This window comes from Cygnus olor, chromosome 4 (assembly GCF_009769625.2).
Source record: "Cygnus olor isolate bCygOlo1 chromosome 4, bCygOlo1.pri.v2, whole genome shotgun sequence".
Taxonomy (NCBI): domain Eukaryota; kingdom Metazoa; phylum Chordata; class Aves; order Anseriformes; family Anatidae; genus Cygnus; species Cygnus olor.
The window spans coordinates 32542169-32560985 of NC_049172.1; the positions used below are offsets into that span (position 1 = coordinate 32542169).

The 18817-nt window shown below is 41.8% G+C and overlaps 1 protein-coding gene across 2 annotated transcripts in view; it reads right to left on the reverse strand.

The window, feature by feature from the left end:
• Window positions 1-3474: 3474 nt before the first annotated feature.
• FHDC1 (FH2 domain containing 1) overlaps window positions 3475-18817 on the reverse strand; it is a 35945-nt gene continuing 20602 nt past the window's right edge. For both annotated transcript variants that reach the window (XM_040555912.1, XM_040555913.1), the window contains exons 7-12: window positions 16332-16402; window positions 16124-16231; window positions 15145-15215; window positions 12696-12813; window positions 10316-10480; window positions 3475-7540 (exon numbers count right to left, since the gene is read on the reverse strand). In XM_040555912.1, the coding sequence (XP_040411846.1) occupies window positions 5495-7540; window positions 10316-10480; window positions 12696-12813; window positions 15145-15215; window positions 16124-16231; window positions 16332-16402 (2579 nt within the window). In that variant the 3' untranslated portion in view covers window positions 3475-5494. The remainder of the gene's footprint in view (window positions 7541-10315; window positions 10481-12695; window positions 12814-15144; window positions 15216-16123; window positions 16232-16331; window positions 16403-18817) is intronic.

Genomic DNA, 18817 nt, shown 5'->3' on the forward strand with positions numbered 1-18817 from the left:
TTCAGCACCAGAGCTGAAGTGACTCCAGCAGCACTCGCTCAAGTATTTTCTGCAGTGATTGGAGTCAGGCACAGGGGATTCCTCGTTTCTCCTGGAGACTGCTTTGTAGCTGGATTAGCCAGAAACAGCAGACACCCGGGGAAGTGTGAGGATGCTAATGGTACAGAGAAAAGGATCCACATGCTTTCTGAAAACTTGTCTCCAGCTGTGCCTGTCCATTTGTAATCATCACATTTTCCCTCATACACGTTTCCCTATTTCCACAGGCAGCACACTGAGTACTGGACCTCAGTAATTCCAAGCTGCCAATCATGCACGTATCCATCTTAGAAACAAACTCAATTCCTTCCCAAAGCTTGTTCTGGACCACCAAAAAGATGCAAAAGCTTCCTTTTTTGAAGAAACTATTGAAAGTGCACTGGACAGTCCATTCACTTTTTTTCCCTGAACCCATAGAAAAGGATCATGAGTAAACACCATCAAGAACACCACAGGTGCGGATGCTGGTTTTGCACCCATTGACCCTACTTTACTGCTGAAGGTAGCTTTTTTCACTTGTAACGACAAAGAAATGGAAGGGTAATGGTAAATAAAGTTGATTGTAAATTATTATTTAGAAGTGGAATCAAAGATTTCCTAGCCAGCTCCTTTTGGTTGCCCAAATAAACATTGGTTTTGTTCAGTCATTTCAGGATAAAGAGGAAATAGGAACTTCGGTGATCTGAGGCTAGACAGCGATTTGCTTTTACGCCTGTTTTGCTGCTCCATCACTGCAGATGTTGAAAATAGCTGGTGCCCCTGTGCAGCAGAGAGTTACTTGAAGCTACCCACGCTATGTGATGGTCAAAGTCCTATTGTGAAAAATGAAAAAAAAAAGTAGGTAGAGTTCATCTCTCCCCTCCATTTGGCCTAAGAGGAGGCATCAAAGTCTGTTGTTCCCCTTCTCCCCCCCCAGATAAATAAGGATGGAACAGGGTAAAAAAGGAGCTATTGTTCAGACATGATCAAAAGCAGGAGACACATCACTGTTCAAAGGGAGTCTGTCCCGCATCTCTGCTTCAGATGGGGTGAATGTTCTCAGAAATGCTTGAAACTCTCCCCCCTCCTTCCAGACAAGGCCACCCTTGTGGAGCATGTGCTCGGCCCCTACAAACCTAAACACCACCGCTGAATTCAATGTCTTAAAGTGGCCTCCGTGCTCCCCACTGGTTCAGCGCATAAAGAAAAGACATCAGCAATTGGAGGTTAGTGATTTTTTTTGTCTGGTTTTAAAATCAGAGCAAGTTGCTGGCTGGGACAGCGCGCGTTCTGCAGTCTCAGCCTTCTGCCTGAAAAGACACAGAAGCCAACTGCACGGCAAGGACCCGCGCAGTGTTGGCTGGAGCAACGTTGTCCAAGTGCAAGTAGTTGATGCTGGTGGTGGTGATCACACTCTGGGAAGAGAAACACGCTTTGTTGCCACAAGAACCCTTCTCACATTCTTTGCCTCCGTGTCACTTTCTTTACAGTCGCAAGGCTATTTCCTTGGACGCCAGCTTTAACAGCACGCAAGATTTCCAGAATGCATCTTTCAGCCAGGAGAACAAGATAGATTTTTATTGGCTTACGAGCAATAAAAAAGTAATGTATTTCTGGCTATTTAGATAGTGACGTGGCTAAAACAAACTCCTTTGTTTTCAGCAGCTGCTAACAATACCTGTAGGGAGCTGTTCCCAAGGCAGTTATCTCTGGCACTGGCAGCAGGAGGATGTAAACAGCATGTATCAAGTTAATGGAAAACGTTGAGCAGCCAGCTCTGAAAGGAACTGTGTTTAGCCGGGCCTCTCTCGCGGGGATTGCCTCCTCACGTGGAGCAGCAGGAGCGGCTTTCCGAGGGCAGGTCCTCCTGGGCACGGACAGCCCCAGCTCCGCTGCAGCGGCGTAGCCCCGTGGGTGCACACGGAGCTGGAGGCAGCGAGCCGTGCAGAGGATGAGGTTACCGTCACTGTATCCGAGCTCGGGGTCAGCGCTGAGCTAACACGCTGTGCACTCGCTCCCAGCCTGGAGCTGGCTCGTGTCTGGCTAGGTCAGAGCCAACGCGTGAGCGTCTGCATCCGTCCACACAGACGTAGCCTAAGATGAGAAAGATAGCGGTGGGTTATTTTGAATGACATAGTCCGGACTTGTACGCTGTGGGAGGCGTGATGGGAACTCTTTCTGTCTTCCCTGATAATTTAATGAGCTGTTGTAATGAGGGATGCACTGAGCCCCTCATTTGTATGCAGTTCCCACATGAGATGTGAATATTAAATTCCTTTAAGTATGAATCAGCACCTCGCTCCTACTCCCACAGCTCCTTCCCCTATCTCTCAATCTCTACCAGCTCCGCAGCCCCAGATTCCCCCTCGGTCCCCTGGGCTCGCCCACTTCACTGTCACCTCAGCAGCCATCAAAGGAGACAGATGCGCCTCTGATCACGATCACAAGCATCAGCCGTTCGGCAGAACAAAGCTGGAGAAAAGGTCTCGTGTCTTTCTTCAAAACCGACTGCAACCCGGCTACCCCCGTGGCCTCTTTCTTTGGGAAAATTTCATGACATGGGAAATTAAACCTACAGGGCAACGCTGTCTCTGACAGCTGGTAGTTTAAGTAATGAATTGGTAATTATAAACCCTTTTGAAATAAAAATGAAGTTTAAAAAAACATAAACTTTTGAGACACACCTTTTGATGGTGAAGGGCTTTCCCACGTAGATTCCATCAGCAGCCATCACTCAGCGCTGGCAGACAGCAGGTGCTTGCCGCTCCGCACGGGGAGAGACACACTCACCAAACGAGAAAAGTCAGGGGCTAAACAAGTTTGCAAATAGCAGCAATTCCAGTCCAAAAATCATTTCCATAGCAGAGGGGAGGAAGTGCTCCCTGAGGACAAGGAGGCTGGCTGGCTTTCATTTTTTCCGACCCATAGATGTTCTTTTTTTTTTTTTTTAAGCAGCAAAGCAGGAAAAATTATGGGAGAATGGGATGGAATGTGAAAATTCAGAATTGCAGTGTAGAAATCACCACCTGCTCCTGCAAAACAGGCTACTCTTTATTTCCAAAGCCCTGGGAGCTGTAAACCAGGATTTCTCAATAAAGTGTGCTAAGCTAAAAGGCATGAAAGATAGTGACAGATCCAGACTTGTTAGTGCCATGAACATTTGTCTTGGCCACATCATGCAATGTATACACAAAGTGCTGCATCTACCATCTAATACCTTCCACGCTATACCCAGACATGTGCAGAAAGCCCTGCCTCAGGAACGTTCAGAAACTAAAGACAAATTGCATGTCTTAGTACAAAAAACAAACCCGGTATTTTAAAAGCCAGAATTTCTGCTGTGAAGTCCGTCCTTTTGGGATTTTCCCACAGTCACCTACACTCAGATTCCAGTTGCCAGAGACCTCCAGGACCAAAGCCAAAAGCGTAACAGGAAAGAGAAGCATAAAGCTCATGCCCAGTAAATGGGAACTTTATTAAACTACCAAGTTACTCCGAAATGTATAAATGTTCCATTAAATACATTCAGTTTTCTTTTACACAGATTTATAGAAACTTATTTACATATTCCAAACACATTTAAATTATTTTTTCAAGCTTACTACCAATAAAAGTTGTGTTTTTTTTTAATAAAGGAAAAGAGTTAATCATCTGCTTTTGCAGATGTGCATACATACACACAGATACAAATAAGGAAAAGGGAGATTTTTTTTTCTTTTAAATCTAACCCACAAGGGAGGCAGCATCCAAAAAGCTTATAGGGTTTCGAGCAAAAATTCACCCTGACCAAAAAGTGGGCTATATAAATTCTCCCTGTGGGACAGACTCAAACAAGAAGCCCTATGTAATACTTCATGGTGTTTGGGTATGATGTCTGCATTAAGATTTGCTGGTATAAAGGAAGCACTAAGGGCCCCTTGCCAAATTCAAAGTACAAAGGTAGCTGTCCCTGATACTATCCCATGAGAAGCATGTGAGCAATCCAGCGGCTCATTCTCATTCCAGCACCAAGGGATAGAGCAGACAAGCAGATCTACCATTAGTAAGTCAATGCCACTTGTCTGAAGAGATTTTCCTTTTATTTTTTATTTTATTCTTAAATGAGGCTTCATTTGTAAGCAAGTAAAAAGGCAACTCTTTAAATAAGATGCTTAGGAGAACAGTGGTCAGTTTCCTCACCTACATACATTTCCCTTAGGAAGATGCATAGCACGCTGAACAAGTTTTCCCTCATTCTCTGTACCTTAGTCTGGTAAGATGTTAAAATTTGTATCTGCAGGAAAAAAGAGCTGTTTTTATTTTGTAAAAAGCTCATCAAATACTAGTTTAAGTCATCCTTTGGAGTCTTTAAACATTAAAAACCACATTTGAAGCAACCAAGGAAGTCTACAAAAACATTGTCATGCGTAAGCTCTGTGTTTCATGCTAAATATTCATGTTGACAAGGAGAGGAGGAGGAGGAGGCAGGGAAACTGATGGCTCAATCAGAGCCATTGCAACATTCAAGTAATTTGGTAGTAGATAAACCAGTGGAAACATGGAATAGTACGAAAGTGCTCGGCACTACAACGCAGCCTTCAAGACTTGAACTGCAAACATCCTTGATATGTATCATAAATATATGGCACTTCTGTATGACCCAAAGCTGGCAAGTTTGCTTGTGACTAAAACAAGTCAGATGAGGAGTAGTCATCATCCCAATGGTTACTGATGGCCCTTCCAACAGGCACAGCCTCCGGCTGTGCTACTCGGTGCAGCACCGGCCATATCTACTTGTGCATGCAAGACAACGCTGCCACATTCTTGGAGAATAAGCCTCCTGGCCAGCAGAAAGTTTTCTCCAGACACACGTACACATTCATAAAACATGCTAGAAATTCTTCAGTGAGGTTAAAGACAGCCACAAACAGAAAATATCCCATTTTACTATTTTTTGGCCAGCAGTTCCCAGTCTGTCCAATTGCCAGCAATGGACTTTGCAACAGGCAAAAAAGAGTTCCTGAATCCGAGGCAGTAGAAGCAACGAAAAGCACAATCACCCACGTTCATTTTCAGTACTGTTCCACAGGATTCACTTTAACATCAAATAAGGAACCGACCAGCACAAACGCTTGAGTCTTAGGAATAATCTTATGTACATAAAAACTGGCCTTTATCCATGTTTTCTGTCACAACGCGTTTCATCTTGTAGTTTAACTGCTTTAAAATTTTTGGCTTTTGGTGACCTTCTATATGATAAATACTCAAAGACTTGCTGTTACACTCTTATTCCATCACAGTAGCTTCAAATACATTCAAATTCATAAAAAAGGATTTAGACCAGAACACGAATAGTTGCCCTTTTCCAGTGGTGTGCGGTACTTTAAGAGCACATGATGTTGCTTATCAGCAATGTTACCGTTTTAAGGAATTCCACGACGCAGACATCCAGTGCTTGAACAAGTGTTCACATTCCAAGATTCACAAAACCTCTCCCTTACTTCAGTAACGGCTTTAGTATTTTACCTATTGTGGTCCGGTTTGCATCTTTCAGTTTAAGAGAGGACTTTTCCTCCGTTGCCTGCTCCTTTGCTGAAGGCTCCACTTTTGTGCTGACAGTGTCTCCCTGGAGGAGGCTTCTCCCAACCACTCTGGCACTATTTGCTCTCTTTAAAGTACTGCCTCCGTTCTCCTTTGGACTCATCTCATCAGAGGTCGCTGCTGGCTTTGCTTTAGGCAGCCTCTGGGACACAGACCTTGTGATAGTTGGAGGTCTGGATGAGCTGGATAGATCCACTTTTGCACGCTTTGAAGAAGAAGCCACTGTATTCCTTGCAAAGCTGGGGACAGTGGATGGTGTTTTGGGAACACTGACTGGGACAACTTTGGTGTCATCTGCAGGGGTCTGTGGTTTTACGCTGGAGCGACAGATCTTTATTTCATCTGTCTTCGATTTTACAGTACTCCTAATAGGTTTAGAGATGGGCTTCTTGAGAGCGACTCTGTCCCTCTCAAAATGAGCACTGCTTGAGGTCACAGTGCCCCTCTGTAACTTTGGCTCTTCTACTGACATGCTGTGCCTGTAAGGACTTCTCGGCAGTGTGTCGGTTGTGCCTCGGACAGAGCTGCGACGAGACAGACGACTCTCCACTGCGCTAGTTTCACGAGGTGCCGGCTTGGCTTCGGGCTTTTTCACACTGCTTGGTGCTTTGTTAGACCGAGAAATAGGCACCACTTTCCTCATACTTTCATTCTCAGAGGCATTCAAAGTTCTTACAGGTCTGGAAGAAGCTGTGTGGCTTGGGCGAGTGCCACTGGATTTGGAGGAACTTGGAGATCTATCCTTTAGAGAGTTTCTCTTTGGTCCTACTGCGTCTTTATTTTTTATGGACTTTTCTTTAGAAAGCATGTGCTTGCTGTTGGCATCATCCTTATCATTTGTGGAAGTGTGAGGAGACAGATTCTTGGCAGATGCAGTATTTAGGTTCGAGAAGAGCGTTCTAGACCTGTACTGAGCACCACTCACAGAAGAGCATGCTTTGCCAGCCTCACTTCTTACTTCGTTGCCTACTGATTTAAAATCATTTCCCTCTTCAGAGTCCAGCGTCAAAGAACAGTCAGTCGTAGTATCCGACACATAGAACATTGGCCCATCTTCCCTACTTCCAGAAACACTTGTATCCATAGACATGGGGCTGCTGCTGCTGGGCTCTGAAGCTTCGCTCTTGCAACCCACTGCCTTGGCTTTACGGTCATGAGCCTCTCTGGAGCTCCTGCAAGCTGGAGGCAAGTCATCATCAGCAGTGCTAAGGGAATGCAAGCTTAGATCATCTAGAGTCTCCAAGTCTGTCCCACCGACATCCTCTAAGTATATGAGAGGTGTATCTTCTGCAGGCTTTGCTCCTTGAATATCAAACTTACGTAATCCTTTAACAAGTTCGTGCTCCTCAATTGCAAGGGCCAGAGCATTTATATCAGCGGACTCCTCACAGGAGGCATTAGAAGTGTGCATGTTGTAGTTGGTGCTTCTTGGTGGGTAACGGGCACCAGGACCGACTGAGCCACCGAAGTGACTGGACTGTGCTGGGGGCAACTGCAGAAGATCACCGCTTTTCACTTTGGTTTCGGACTGCTGGTGCAAGTGCAAGGTATTTAAGTTGAGATCTCTAGTTTCTTTGGATTCAGTCCAGGCCACGTTGGGTCTTGCTTGTCGGGTGTTTGTACGGGGAAGGCTGTTAAACTTGTTTGGATCCTCATCTTTTGAGATTTCCAGGAAACTCTGCAGTTCCCTGTCTGCAGTAATCCCCAGAGAAAGTCGAGAGCGTCTAGAATTGGGGTTTCTATATGAAGGGCTTTGAGGTCTTTGCTGCAAGAAGGGAAGAAACTCTTCAAGTCCTTTTTTGGCCAACATTTCCACATCATTTTCACTGCTGCTCCGTCCAAAGCTCCCAAGCTCTCCAGCTGCCCAGGATCGACGCTTCTCCTCCAGCTCCTTTCGCCTTTGCAGATGATGAAGTTCCTGAATCTCTCGTTCCCTGTTTTCCTGATGAAGAAATGCATAAATCCCATGTTACAGAGGACAGTGTCCTATACATGAGAACAAGTTACCTTGCTTTATCTTTCCCTTTATTTCTTCCTATCAAAGTTAGTTCCTTCTGCCATCACCCTCCCTCCACCCCCAATACATACAACCCACATGCATTCACTGGGGCAATCACAGTCTGCAACCATTAACCACATGGGCAGCAGTTCCCTGCATAACTAATGCTGGAGGCACATCAGTCTGGTCAGCCTAAGAAAAAAAAAAAGTGCAAGTTCCCGCACAGCATAAGAACGTGACCTATCAAACCCAAGCAGATGTCAAGTGCATTCAAAGAGTCCCTGCTATACATGGAGAGCTTGAAATCTGCTCGCAGTATGTTTAGAGTTGGCAGTTTTATCTGGTGAGTAAACTTCCACCTGAGCATTACGTATTTTACGACAAACTCGTCTGATGAGCACACAGTCAATGTGTTCCTTCCACTGTCCCATATTACAACAATTGCAATTGGAGCAGCAAGTGGAGTTTCTATGGGGTGCTACTTACCTCCAACTTGAGCACAACAGATAGGAAATTTTATGAAAAGACATTACCTACTTCCATATGAAAGCAAATGAAAAAGTTTACACAATGCCTCATTATCATTACTTTGACATCAACTGATACCACTCAAGGACCATTAATAAATGCCTCATTCCAGATTTGGATCTCTTGTTCACTTCAAAAATTGATAACTACTGCTCAGAAGTTGTCCAGGGCAGGCTGGAGATTTTGCTAATGAAGCTACTGGGTTCTGGTTTAGAAAGCAGCAGTTTGTGTTTGAAAGACAACACTGGAACACCTTTCTGCTATAAAATCATTGTCAGTGGATTATTATGAACGTCAACATTATAACTGTCACCTCTACACTTCAGATTTAATCTAGGTGCAACTTCAGTTGACCTTTCCAGGTTATTTTCTGAAATGGAGAACCTGGTTTTCTAGAGCCAGTACAGCTGTAGCAAAAGAAAGAAGAGAAAGGGCTAGTCTTGACAGAGGACTCAAAAATTACATAATTTTCCAGCATGTTGTTAAGTCTGCCCTCAGCAAGCCTGTATGACACACTGTTTAAAAAAACACACCTCTATTTGTCTGAAGCACTGTCTAGTTTGATTTTCCCATTGTTGTGACAACAGAGGAGCTGCACAACTATAAACAGTTGCCTGAAAGCTTTCAGTAAACAAAAGCCTAATGCTGAAACTCCTTTTGATGAATGGGTTGATCTACACCTCTTAAAGTGGATTTGAGGTGACACTGGGCTGTGAAAGATAAGATGCATTAGAGACCTCAGAAACCCAAGCAGCTAAGAAAGGAAAAAGAAAAAACTTGCTTTTCAGGAAGAATGTCTGTGACAGGGAGCTTTCTTTCACAGGCATGGAATTACAGAATTAATTCTTGCCTAATGCTAAAGCTTAACTTTAAATATCCCATTGTAAAGAGAAATAGTTAAAAATAGTTGTAGATACTACTTTCGTCTTCCATACTAGACACAGAACATTTTAACCTCACCCAAAACATGCTTCTGGAGATTTTATTCACATGAAAAATCTATTTTAAGCACATAGAGTCATGTTCCAAAATTGCAAAAAAAAAAAAAAAAAAAAAGTTTTAACATTTGAAATATGTGCACTTAGCTATCGTGTGTAAGCCATCTTTTTACACTGCTGGCTGTGCTGTCCACATGTTACATTGAGCAGAACTGCAGTCTCTATTCTAAATTGTTCCGTTAATTTTGTAGGGACATAGGTAATCCACATGAAATACCCAGTAAGTAAATCTTTTCAATAGTCACAAATAAAAGTCTAATTTGTCATTATTTTGAGTGTGACTACTTACTACAGAGAGAGGAAGGGAGATCCCCATGGGATCTTGAAGTAATAGCTATTCATCAATGACTTGTAATGTGTGATTATGAATTAAATCCCCAACCCCAAATAATTGAACACATCCTTCGTGAATGCACAAAGTCATCTCTCACTGAAATGTCTGCAACAGTTACCACCGTTTATATCTGTATAATATTCACATGCATAACTACATGCTGCCTTGGGTGGTAAACGGTAGGTAAGCTAATGGGACAATGAGCATGTTAACTGAACATCCTCTTAGCTTGCTATAATCAAGAACGTTCGTCTCTCTCTTCTAAACTAAGGCTTTTATGCAAAGTGCTGTCAAATGCAGATCGCGTAAGGCAGAAAAAAAAATAAATTTCTGGATCCATCTAATTAATGCTATTTATAAAGTCCTAAAAATTACTTGTAATGACAGGCAGACCCTTCTCAACCAAAATTGTAACCAATGCTGATACTGCTCCTTGCCTATGCTCATCTTCGCATACTTTAATTATTTGGGACCAATTCAAGGTACACAGTTAGTTATATACCATATAGCAATTATCAACCTTCTCACCAAATGAGGAGGAAGAAGCCCACCTACAAGCAGGCCTACAGGCTACCCTGACATAACATCTCAATGGTCTGGTCAGCCAGAGCAGAAGGTGCAGAACAGGACAAGAGCTGATGACTCGACAGTGGGACTGCATACTGGGCTGGGCAGCTTGACCATTTCCATGGCAGTTTGCTGTAGCCATTCTGGCAAACATACCAAATACCACCAGATATGAAGTGTCCCTTAGGCAGAAAACAAATAACTTAATCCATGTGAGCCAGCAATTATTTCAAACGAGTGAGAATCTCGGTCAGTGCTTAACAGCCTTACTGCAAGTTTAACGGTGCTTACCTTAACAGCCTTGTTGAATCTAATGCAGAAGTCCCTAAATATCTGGAAACATTCATCCAACTTCATAGTTTCTTTGTCCTCACAGAAAAAGTCAATGAGAGCGTTTCCTTCCTTTTGCAATTCTCGTTTCTGGTGTTCAAGCTCTTTTAGATGTCTTACGGCAAACTGTAGCAAAAAACACAGTGGCATGAACTAGATAGAAAAATTGAAGTCCCAACAGGTGATGTAAATATTAGGAATTTAAGAAAATCACTTTCCATCCTAGAAGCTGTTACAGAGCCCTGGAAATTAAGACTTTGAGGGAAAACTCCTACTAACTAAAAGAGGTTTCTTGTCATTTCTGCAAAGTGAGTAAGGAAGGTCAAGCAAAATGCATCAATCAAAATGTAAATTCTAGTGACTAGGATACAAACCAGGCAAAAGTTCAAAAGCCCCTGAACTGACATAGAACTTTAATTCTCAGTTGAGTAAAACCAAAGAATGTACTAGGACACTGGTGGACCACTTTGGAGCCCCCACAAAGCTCTACATGCCTTATTTTCCCTGCAACTTTCAACTCAATTGAAATGGGATAGTTCTTTCTCTCTACTTTTCTCAAAAAAATGCACAAATATGGATATACATCATACAATCCACTGCTTCCTGAGCTGACCTTAGACCACCACCACAACAAAAAGCCTTTCATGCCAGACAGGTATACTATAAATATATTTTAAGACATCCAGAAAACGTCCCTCTAAAGTAGTTCTTTGAGTCAGAAGTGTAGAGCTATACAGACAGGGTTGGAGCAGATTGTTGGAAAAAAAATCAGGAGGAAGACAGTAAGACTGTAGTTAGACTTTGAGCAGCAGAACTACTTAAAAGAATTCCAGGAGTTGCTCCTCTGTCTCCCCTGTCTGTATCACCAGCCATTCACTCCCATCCTTGCACAGTCCCACATCTGAGAACACATCTGACTCAACGTAATGTGGGGAGAAAGGTAATTTCCGGACAAATCTGTTCTGACACTGTCCACCTCATGATCACCTAAATACTTCTTGTACTGCAGCACTGGAGTGTGAATAGGCAGCTGGAGGCACTGGTGACCATTTAAGACAACCCCACCTGCCAGAAAGCTACTTGCCAAATGATGCCAGTAGGGTAGGAACAAATCTGACTTGTTAACATTCAGAAAAAAAAGAAAAGCTGGATAGAAGATAAACTGGACAACTGACAAGAGCATACACAGAAAATTAGTTCCTCCCACATATTTCAGTAATTTATTCATGAGGATGAGATAATGAAAGCTGACTTTCAATCAGCTTGGTTATCATCTGCAATTTAAAAACAAAAACCGGAAGTGTTTGTGTAAGGTATGTATTTGTAAAATTATTTTTTTCCCAACATTTTTTTGGAATGTGGCCTAAACAAGGTTGTAGTGTTACGTAAAACCATATATTAAATTAAAAAAAAAAATCCCAAACATGTCAGAACAGAACAGAACATTAAAGAGTCTGGGTGCAATGGATAAAAGCCAATAATTCAGAGTGAATGAGGACAGCTATTTCAATCTTAACCCGCCTCTTTCTTCATCAGCTTCACATCTCCTGTAAAACTACAGGACTATTAACTACACTTGCAAGTTGAAAATCAGGGTGGGTTAAGTTCCAGTTCCAATGCCTGCTTTTTCACTTTTAATAACTATCTATAGCATGAAACAGAAAAAACATTTAATTGAAGTATAATACATATTTCTCCAGGCATCACCCGGAAAATACCAAGAACTTTGCTTCAAAGCTAAGCGCTCTGCTTCAAAGTTAAGTGCTATACACATTCATGCTTATGAAGTCACTGCGATAGGAAAAAAGAAAAGGAGAGCCTACCAAGAAGTAATGGCATGGCTTAGAATAATACACTGTGTGAAGGGCAAATTAGTACAGAAAACAGCCCCTTAGCATGCAAGCTGCTAACAATCTCTCTCCAGTCACCTAACAATCAGGATTAATATGCGTAGCACAGCCTCAGCAAAAACTGGCATGATCCAATATAACGTCACAGCTGCCTGAAGTGCAGTATCTGCGTGTTAAGTACAAAACCAGAGATCAGTCCCAATTGTCTTACATTTTAACTACAGATCTCCAACAGTCATTCCACATGCATCAAACACGCTTGCCTAACACGCCTCAGCCAATGCACACTAAACATCCCTGCCGGTAAAAATACAGTCTTTCCAACACTCTTGACAAACAGCATATATTTGGAACACCTTCGTACAACCGACAGGGTAGACATATTAAAACAATGCTTCTGTTTATTAACTTGTCCACAAAAATTACATTGAGCTGAGGAATGCTACTGCATTCAGGTGACAGTAACACATTAACACAGATATCCTACAAACCTGCAGAAAGCTTTCCATCTGGTAAAAGAGTTTCGGGTCTCGTCGAATGCTGTCTTTAACAGATCTTGCTTTGAAAGACAGTGACTGAAGCTCTGCTTCTAAATTATCAATGGATAACCTAAAAAAAAAAACGCATACACAGAGAGTACTTATCAGTGAGAAAGAGTTGCCCCTAGGTTAGCCACAATATGCATCAAAAATGGATGTTTAACATGAGGTGCAACCTGGCTTTTAAACAAGACCTGCCTGTTCAGGAACTCTTTCCAGAGTATAAATCGAAAGTTAGGAGAGAGATAAGCACACTTCTTCTTATTTGCAACCTGAAAAGATTCCCATGGGGTGTGGTTTCTCAATTAACTCGAGCCAGTCCTACCCAGCCTTACCACCTGAAAGTGCAATGCCACCCTGCCCAAGCGCTCCTTTTTTCTCCCTGCGGCCTGTGCTAGCACTCATCTTCTAGATGGCAAGCCATATCTGGGAACTGAAAATTAATCCAAGGAAAGGCCAAGACAATTTGCTTCCAGATGGATCATTTCCTTGGTCCACCTGATTACGTTACTGTTTAAGTGCCAAAGCTGGCACAAAAGGGGGTCAGAAGGGATTGTCAGCCAGGACTGCCCATTTTGGCAACAGCATGAGGCATCATGAAATTGCACGTTACGTTCTTCTAAGTTGTCACAGCAATGCAGCCCACACAGTCTCGACCCAGCAGTCGTAACATTTCATCCTTCTATCACATACCAGCAGCAGAGCTGCTCCTGTTTTTAGGCAAAAGTAACTCAACAAATGTAAGACCACAGGAAAGAGCTCTCATCTGATGTAATCTAAATCTTATCCTCGGAGAGGCATTTTCCATACGATGGGAGCTTCCACCCAGATCCCTCAGTCACTTTGAGGGTAAACACTTCTATACCCATGACATTTCCTTCACAAGGAAATTGAGCTCTGTCTGGAGTTAAAGCACCACTATTTCCAAAACGGTAAAAATTAACAACTGCACGTATGCTCCTAACTGCCCTTAATTCACCAGCAGAGAGACTTCAAAACAGTAAGGCTGAAGATTTGTGGCAGACTGACTGAAGTACACATGGCAGAACATGGTGACAGCATGTATAAATGAATATAACGTGTGTTGCGTTTTCTCTGCTTACTTCATCTCCAAAGGTTAGCTCCCTGCTCTGGGAAGATCATAGGTGTTTTTGCAAATGAGAAAAGGCGTACATGATACAGGCTATATTTTTCTGTCTATGAAAGAGGAGGATGAAGGACTACAAGGAAAGAAGGTGAGATAATAAAAATAAAGTACATAATGGCAGTTGTTTTAACATGCTCTAATTGGAAGGATTTATGAGCAACTTGTACATGACAGTTGTCTCTAATAATGATCTTCCTCACGCCCAATGGTAAGACATGTATTTCATTTTGTTCATTTTCCTGTAGAGTGCATTCCATGAACAGATTTCAGCAAGAGTTACAACAGAAGATTTTCAGCATTAACAAATGTGATCAAAGAACCGAAAGGCTAGAAAAATATCACCAGTTTTCAGATTCTGCCTGTTCCCCTGTAGTTTGCCAGGGGGCTTGGATGCCGAGGGAAGCTACATTCCCCAGCAGGCCACGAGGCAGACTGCCAAGAAGGTGTGTGGGTTGGATGGCAGAGAGCCACACAGGTGGTCCATCAAAAATTTTCTGATTAACTCCATGGCCACTCCTTTCTTCAGAAGATTTCAGAGTCCTTTACAGACATGACTTAATTCTGCATCAGATATAAGAGCTTGGATCCATTTTACAGCTGGGAAAATAATGTAAATAGATTGCCCAAAGCTCAAGGAGTAAGGAAGTAGCAAAACTGGGAGTAGAGCTCCAGGATCACTAGCTTCCAGGTTTGTGCTTTAAATCACAACATCTCACAAAAGCAAGTAAAGTTATCAAGGTATTAATCAGGTTCGGTTTAAAATTATGCAGCTAGAGATGTTGAGATGAAAACACAGAGCCCCAAATCCTTCAGATTTTCCACCTGACAGAAATGGAGAAGCAAACCAAATATCAAAACACATCTAATAGAAGCCATGGCCAGCACTTGTATCTGGAACCACGCTTGGAAGAGTACTGAAGCCTGCTCAGAGACAGATGAAAACTGGTTTAAAGAAAAACAGTAATGTGCTTTAGCATGATCTCTTAAAAGTAGCATCCATGCGCATGTTATTTGACAGAGACAAAACTACAAAACACCTCTGGAGATCGTGTCATAAAAAACCTTATACCTGAAGGCACATTGCAGGCATATTTCTGCTAGCAAATGGAAATGAAGCCCTCAAAGCTATAGTAAACATTTGTAAAGATCTCAGTTTTTGTGCCAAGATTTCTCTGAATGAGCCTCATTGCTCCACAAATAAAAAAGTTCCAAGTCACAGTCTAACCCTAAGTTTTCAGTTTTCTTTTGGCTTACCTGGCGGCATCATGAACATCCCTAATTTTTTCTGAAAAGTTGAGAAGAGCAGCATCTTTCTTTTGGGCTTCCTGAAGCAAACAGAACAAAACCAAAACACACACAACCCATTAACATTCCATTACCATGCCAAAGTACCTAAGTCCAACAGTTCTAAAGCCTCTGGGAGGGCATTTAAAGTTTTGTCTCCTGCACTGTTTTCCTTCCTGTGCAATCCTAACACAATTGAGCAGAGGACGCCACTTAACAGAAAGGCAGGGATGAGAACTAGAAACATTAAACAAGAGCTTCCATTTCGCAGTCCACAGCAATAGCTGCTTCTGCCCGTGAACACAAGTCACATTAATAGGGAATGCTAGGGAAAGAACAATTTACTGATTCCTATTGTCTGAGCAGATACAATGTCTCCTGCACAAACATCAATTAATACCCCATTGTTTGCTGACTAGAAATGTGTTAAGCCAGTTTGTACACAGATAACCAAAGGCACATATGGAAGCATTTAAATTCTCTCCCTTCTAAAATCAAGAAGTTTGAAAGGAAGGAAAAATAACTAAAAAAAAAAAGTCTATTGCAGCTTTAAAATTACTTGTCAGTCACCAAAGGTGGAAAAACAAAACAACCAAACAAACAAAAATCAGAAACATGTTGATGAAAAGATTCAGTAGGATGACTAAAAGAGTACTTATCAAAAGAAGTCACTTCTACATTATAAGAATTCAGGAAAGTAAGAGAAAAGCTACAGTGAGAAAGTTAGATGAAGGTAAGCTCCTACATGAAATTAAAAAATCAAGCTTTCTATGGATTTCTGGATAGGGAGAGCAGAGAGAGAAAAAATAGCGAACTTTGTGTAAGGAGAAGAGGATCAAAGCCTTAAACAAGCCACTTTTTCTGAGACACACGGCTCCTTCTATTGTCTAACATCTATAGCTTTAGATTTGCACCAGTTACTTATACCAACAAAATAGCCTTTATATACCAGAGCAACAAAATGCAGCAGGCTCATCCCAGGTTTGTTTGCTTTTGTGTCCGCCAGCTTGAGCAGTGACGACAGTTTAAATCCAACAGCATTGCCAGCATAACCTCCCTAAGAAGAAGGAAACAGCTGAGGTGTGTGGCATAAATGGACTGCAATACTAACAATGAAGTTTGGTCAATCAGCCATCTTCATTTTAGATGTCACTTACCGCATTCATAATATTCCCAGCCTGGAGGACCAAGTGCAATATGGAATGCAGCTCCTCACAAGTCATTAACTCTGTAAGGAACAGAAAATTGCTGTCTAATAATTGTTTACAAATACACGCACACTTAAACTGCTCTTCACATCAAGCTTTTAAAGATGGTGATTTTTATTTTAACAGGAAACTACAGTGAATTGAAAGGTCATGGGAAAAAAAAGGTCCTATATAATTGAAAGTCACAAGCACAGTTGGCAAACCTCAACTATATGTTCAGACTTCAGCTTTGCAAGTGTAGTATTTCCAAGAAAACCCCCAGTAGCTCACAAAACATTTGGGGCCTAATCCTGCAATGTGCAAAGTATCTTATGCAAGTATCCTCACAACCTACTAAATTCAGTGTGAGGCAAATGTTCTGCACCTTGCAGGATCCATTGCCATCTGTCAAGATTGGATTTTTAAACAATTACTCTTTTTGGGGAGACTTAGGCATCAGGCCTGAGAAGACATCAGACAATGTTTTAATTTTCCATTCTTATCTCATTATGAATCACTATTTTATTTCTATATGATCACCAACTCAGAGTGGCATTTGTTTTACTTCAGTGACATCAAAGATGATTAGCACAAAGTTATATTCACTGTGAAACAAAGAGTCAAATGGAATAAAACTGCCACTTAGAGCTTTTCCATCACAGAAGCTTTCCTTGTACACATGCCCTTTTTGCAAAATGCACAATAGTGTTCTGAGTTCATACACCTCTTCACCCACCCCACACATGAACAGAAAACAACACGTGTTTAAAAGTCACTGAGCATAGCACCTTAGAAATAAAGACAGGAATTCAAAATTGCTAAGAGTTAATAAATTAGTATTACACCAATGGCACAGTAAACCGAGTAACTGCAAATTTGCAAATCACCTATAAGGCAAGAAAATCAATGTGAGCTGTTTTTAATGTAAGGTACTAATAAAAGGTGGAATCCTTTTGATTGCAGTATAAATACTTTTAAAAATTATTTTGTTTCAAAGTTCACATTCTGAAATTTACCCCACATTTAACTGCTCAAAACAATGCACTAATCTATCATTTTGGAAGCAGATAGCCTTTGTATCTTTGGATTTCAGCATTAGCAGGATAAAGTCATATAACTAATTAAGCAGTCTGTGATCTAACAAGCTATAGGTGAGGAAGTAAGGGGGAAGAAAGAGGAGAGAATACAAAAGAGAATACTGGATTTCATAAGGCCAAGGAGAGAAAGCAACGTCTAAAGATTTTGCATACTAAGAGCCTGCTTAGCGTCACTATGAGATACATCCATTTGCAGGCGAGATGAGAATCCATCAAGCTGTTTAGACCATCCTAAGCCTTAGTGGTTATCAGCGTTAGGATTTAGGTAAATATTCTCACAGCTTAATTACAAGGAAAGAAACAGAGTAGATGGGTATAGAAAAGTAGACAGAATTCCTAAACAACTTCAGGCTATCAACAAGCCCTCAAGTGAAAAGACCAAATGGAGAGGAGCGCATGACACAACTGGACTGAAGACAGGGAAGCTCAGTCTGATTTGCATGACTGGCCTGGTGCAGGATCTGGAGACTAAAGTGTCTCCTCTGGAGGGAAAGAATTCATCAGAAAGGTCCTGGGTGAAGGACATGAAGGACAATAGGGCGCGGCTGCTTTTATACATAACATATTCCCCTCACCTATGTCTGTTGCTCAAAACAAAGAACAATGATTTCAAAGAGCTCCCAATAAAAGGCCAAACTCAAACCTCAGCTTAAGGTAAGGGACATTTTCCTGAGTCAGGAAGGACCAGTTCAATCCCCACAGTTGGGAAGAACACACCAGACTTTTCTCCCTTTCCCTTCACTAAAAATGACTATCCTAAGCGCTGCTGCTCATATTTGAATATTTTGACTACTGTGCCTTTTTATCCCACTAGAAGCAGTCTAGACAGTGCTCCAGTAGTCTGTCAGAAAATTTACCAACATGAAGCAGGACTTTCATACTGAGAAACAGGACAAATAGGTACTCAAGGCATTTGAAAATGTCAGCATTAATGTTAAACGAAACTAGGAACTCAGTTATTTTCCCACAGAGCAGAAGATACCAGATTAGCTTTAGAATAACCAGTCGTAGTATTTCAAAGCTTGTGAAATGTAGAGAACATGAATTCAACAACAAGGGAAGACAAAGGAATAGCAATAGAATTATGTCTCCATAGTACAGATTTTAGCCCATCAGTACTGCCACCTCAAAAGGCAACTGCACATAGGGAAATCTGGAAACTAGACAGTGATTTCCTCTATGGATCTCTGAAAGTGAGCAAAAAAGTTTAACAGTGGGATTCAATCACAGCAACAGTGATACATGAAAGAGTGAACTGTATTCAAATGACAAGGATTTGTCCTAATTTGATCATGAACACCTTTGCTTGCGTCAGCTTAGGACACACTGTTTGTAGGCTTTCATGAACTCATTGGTAGT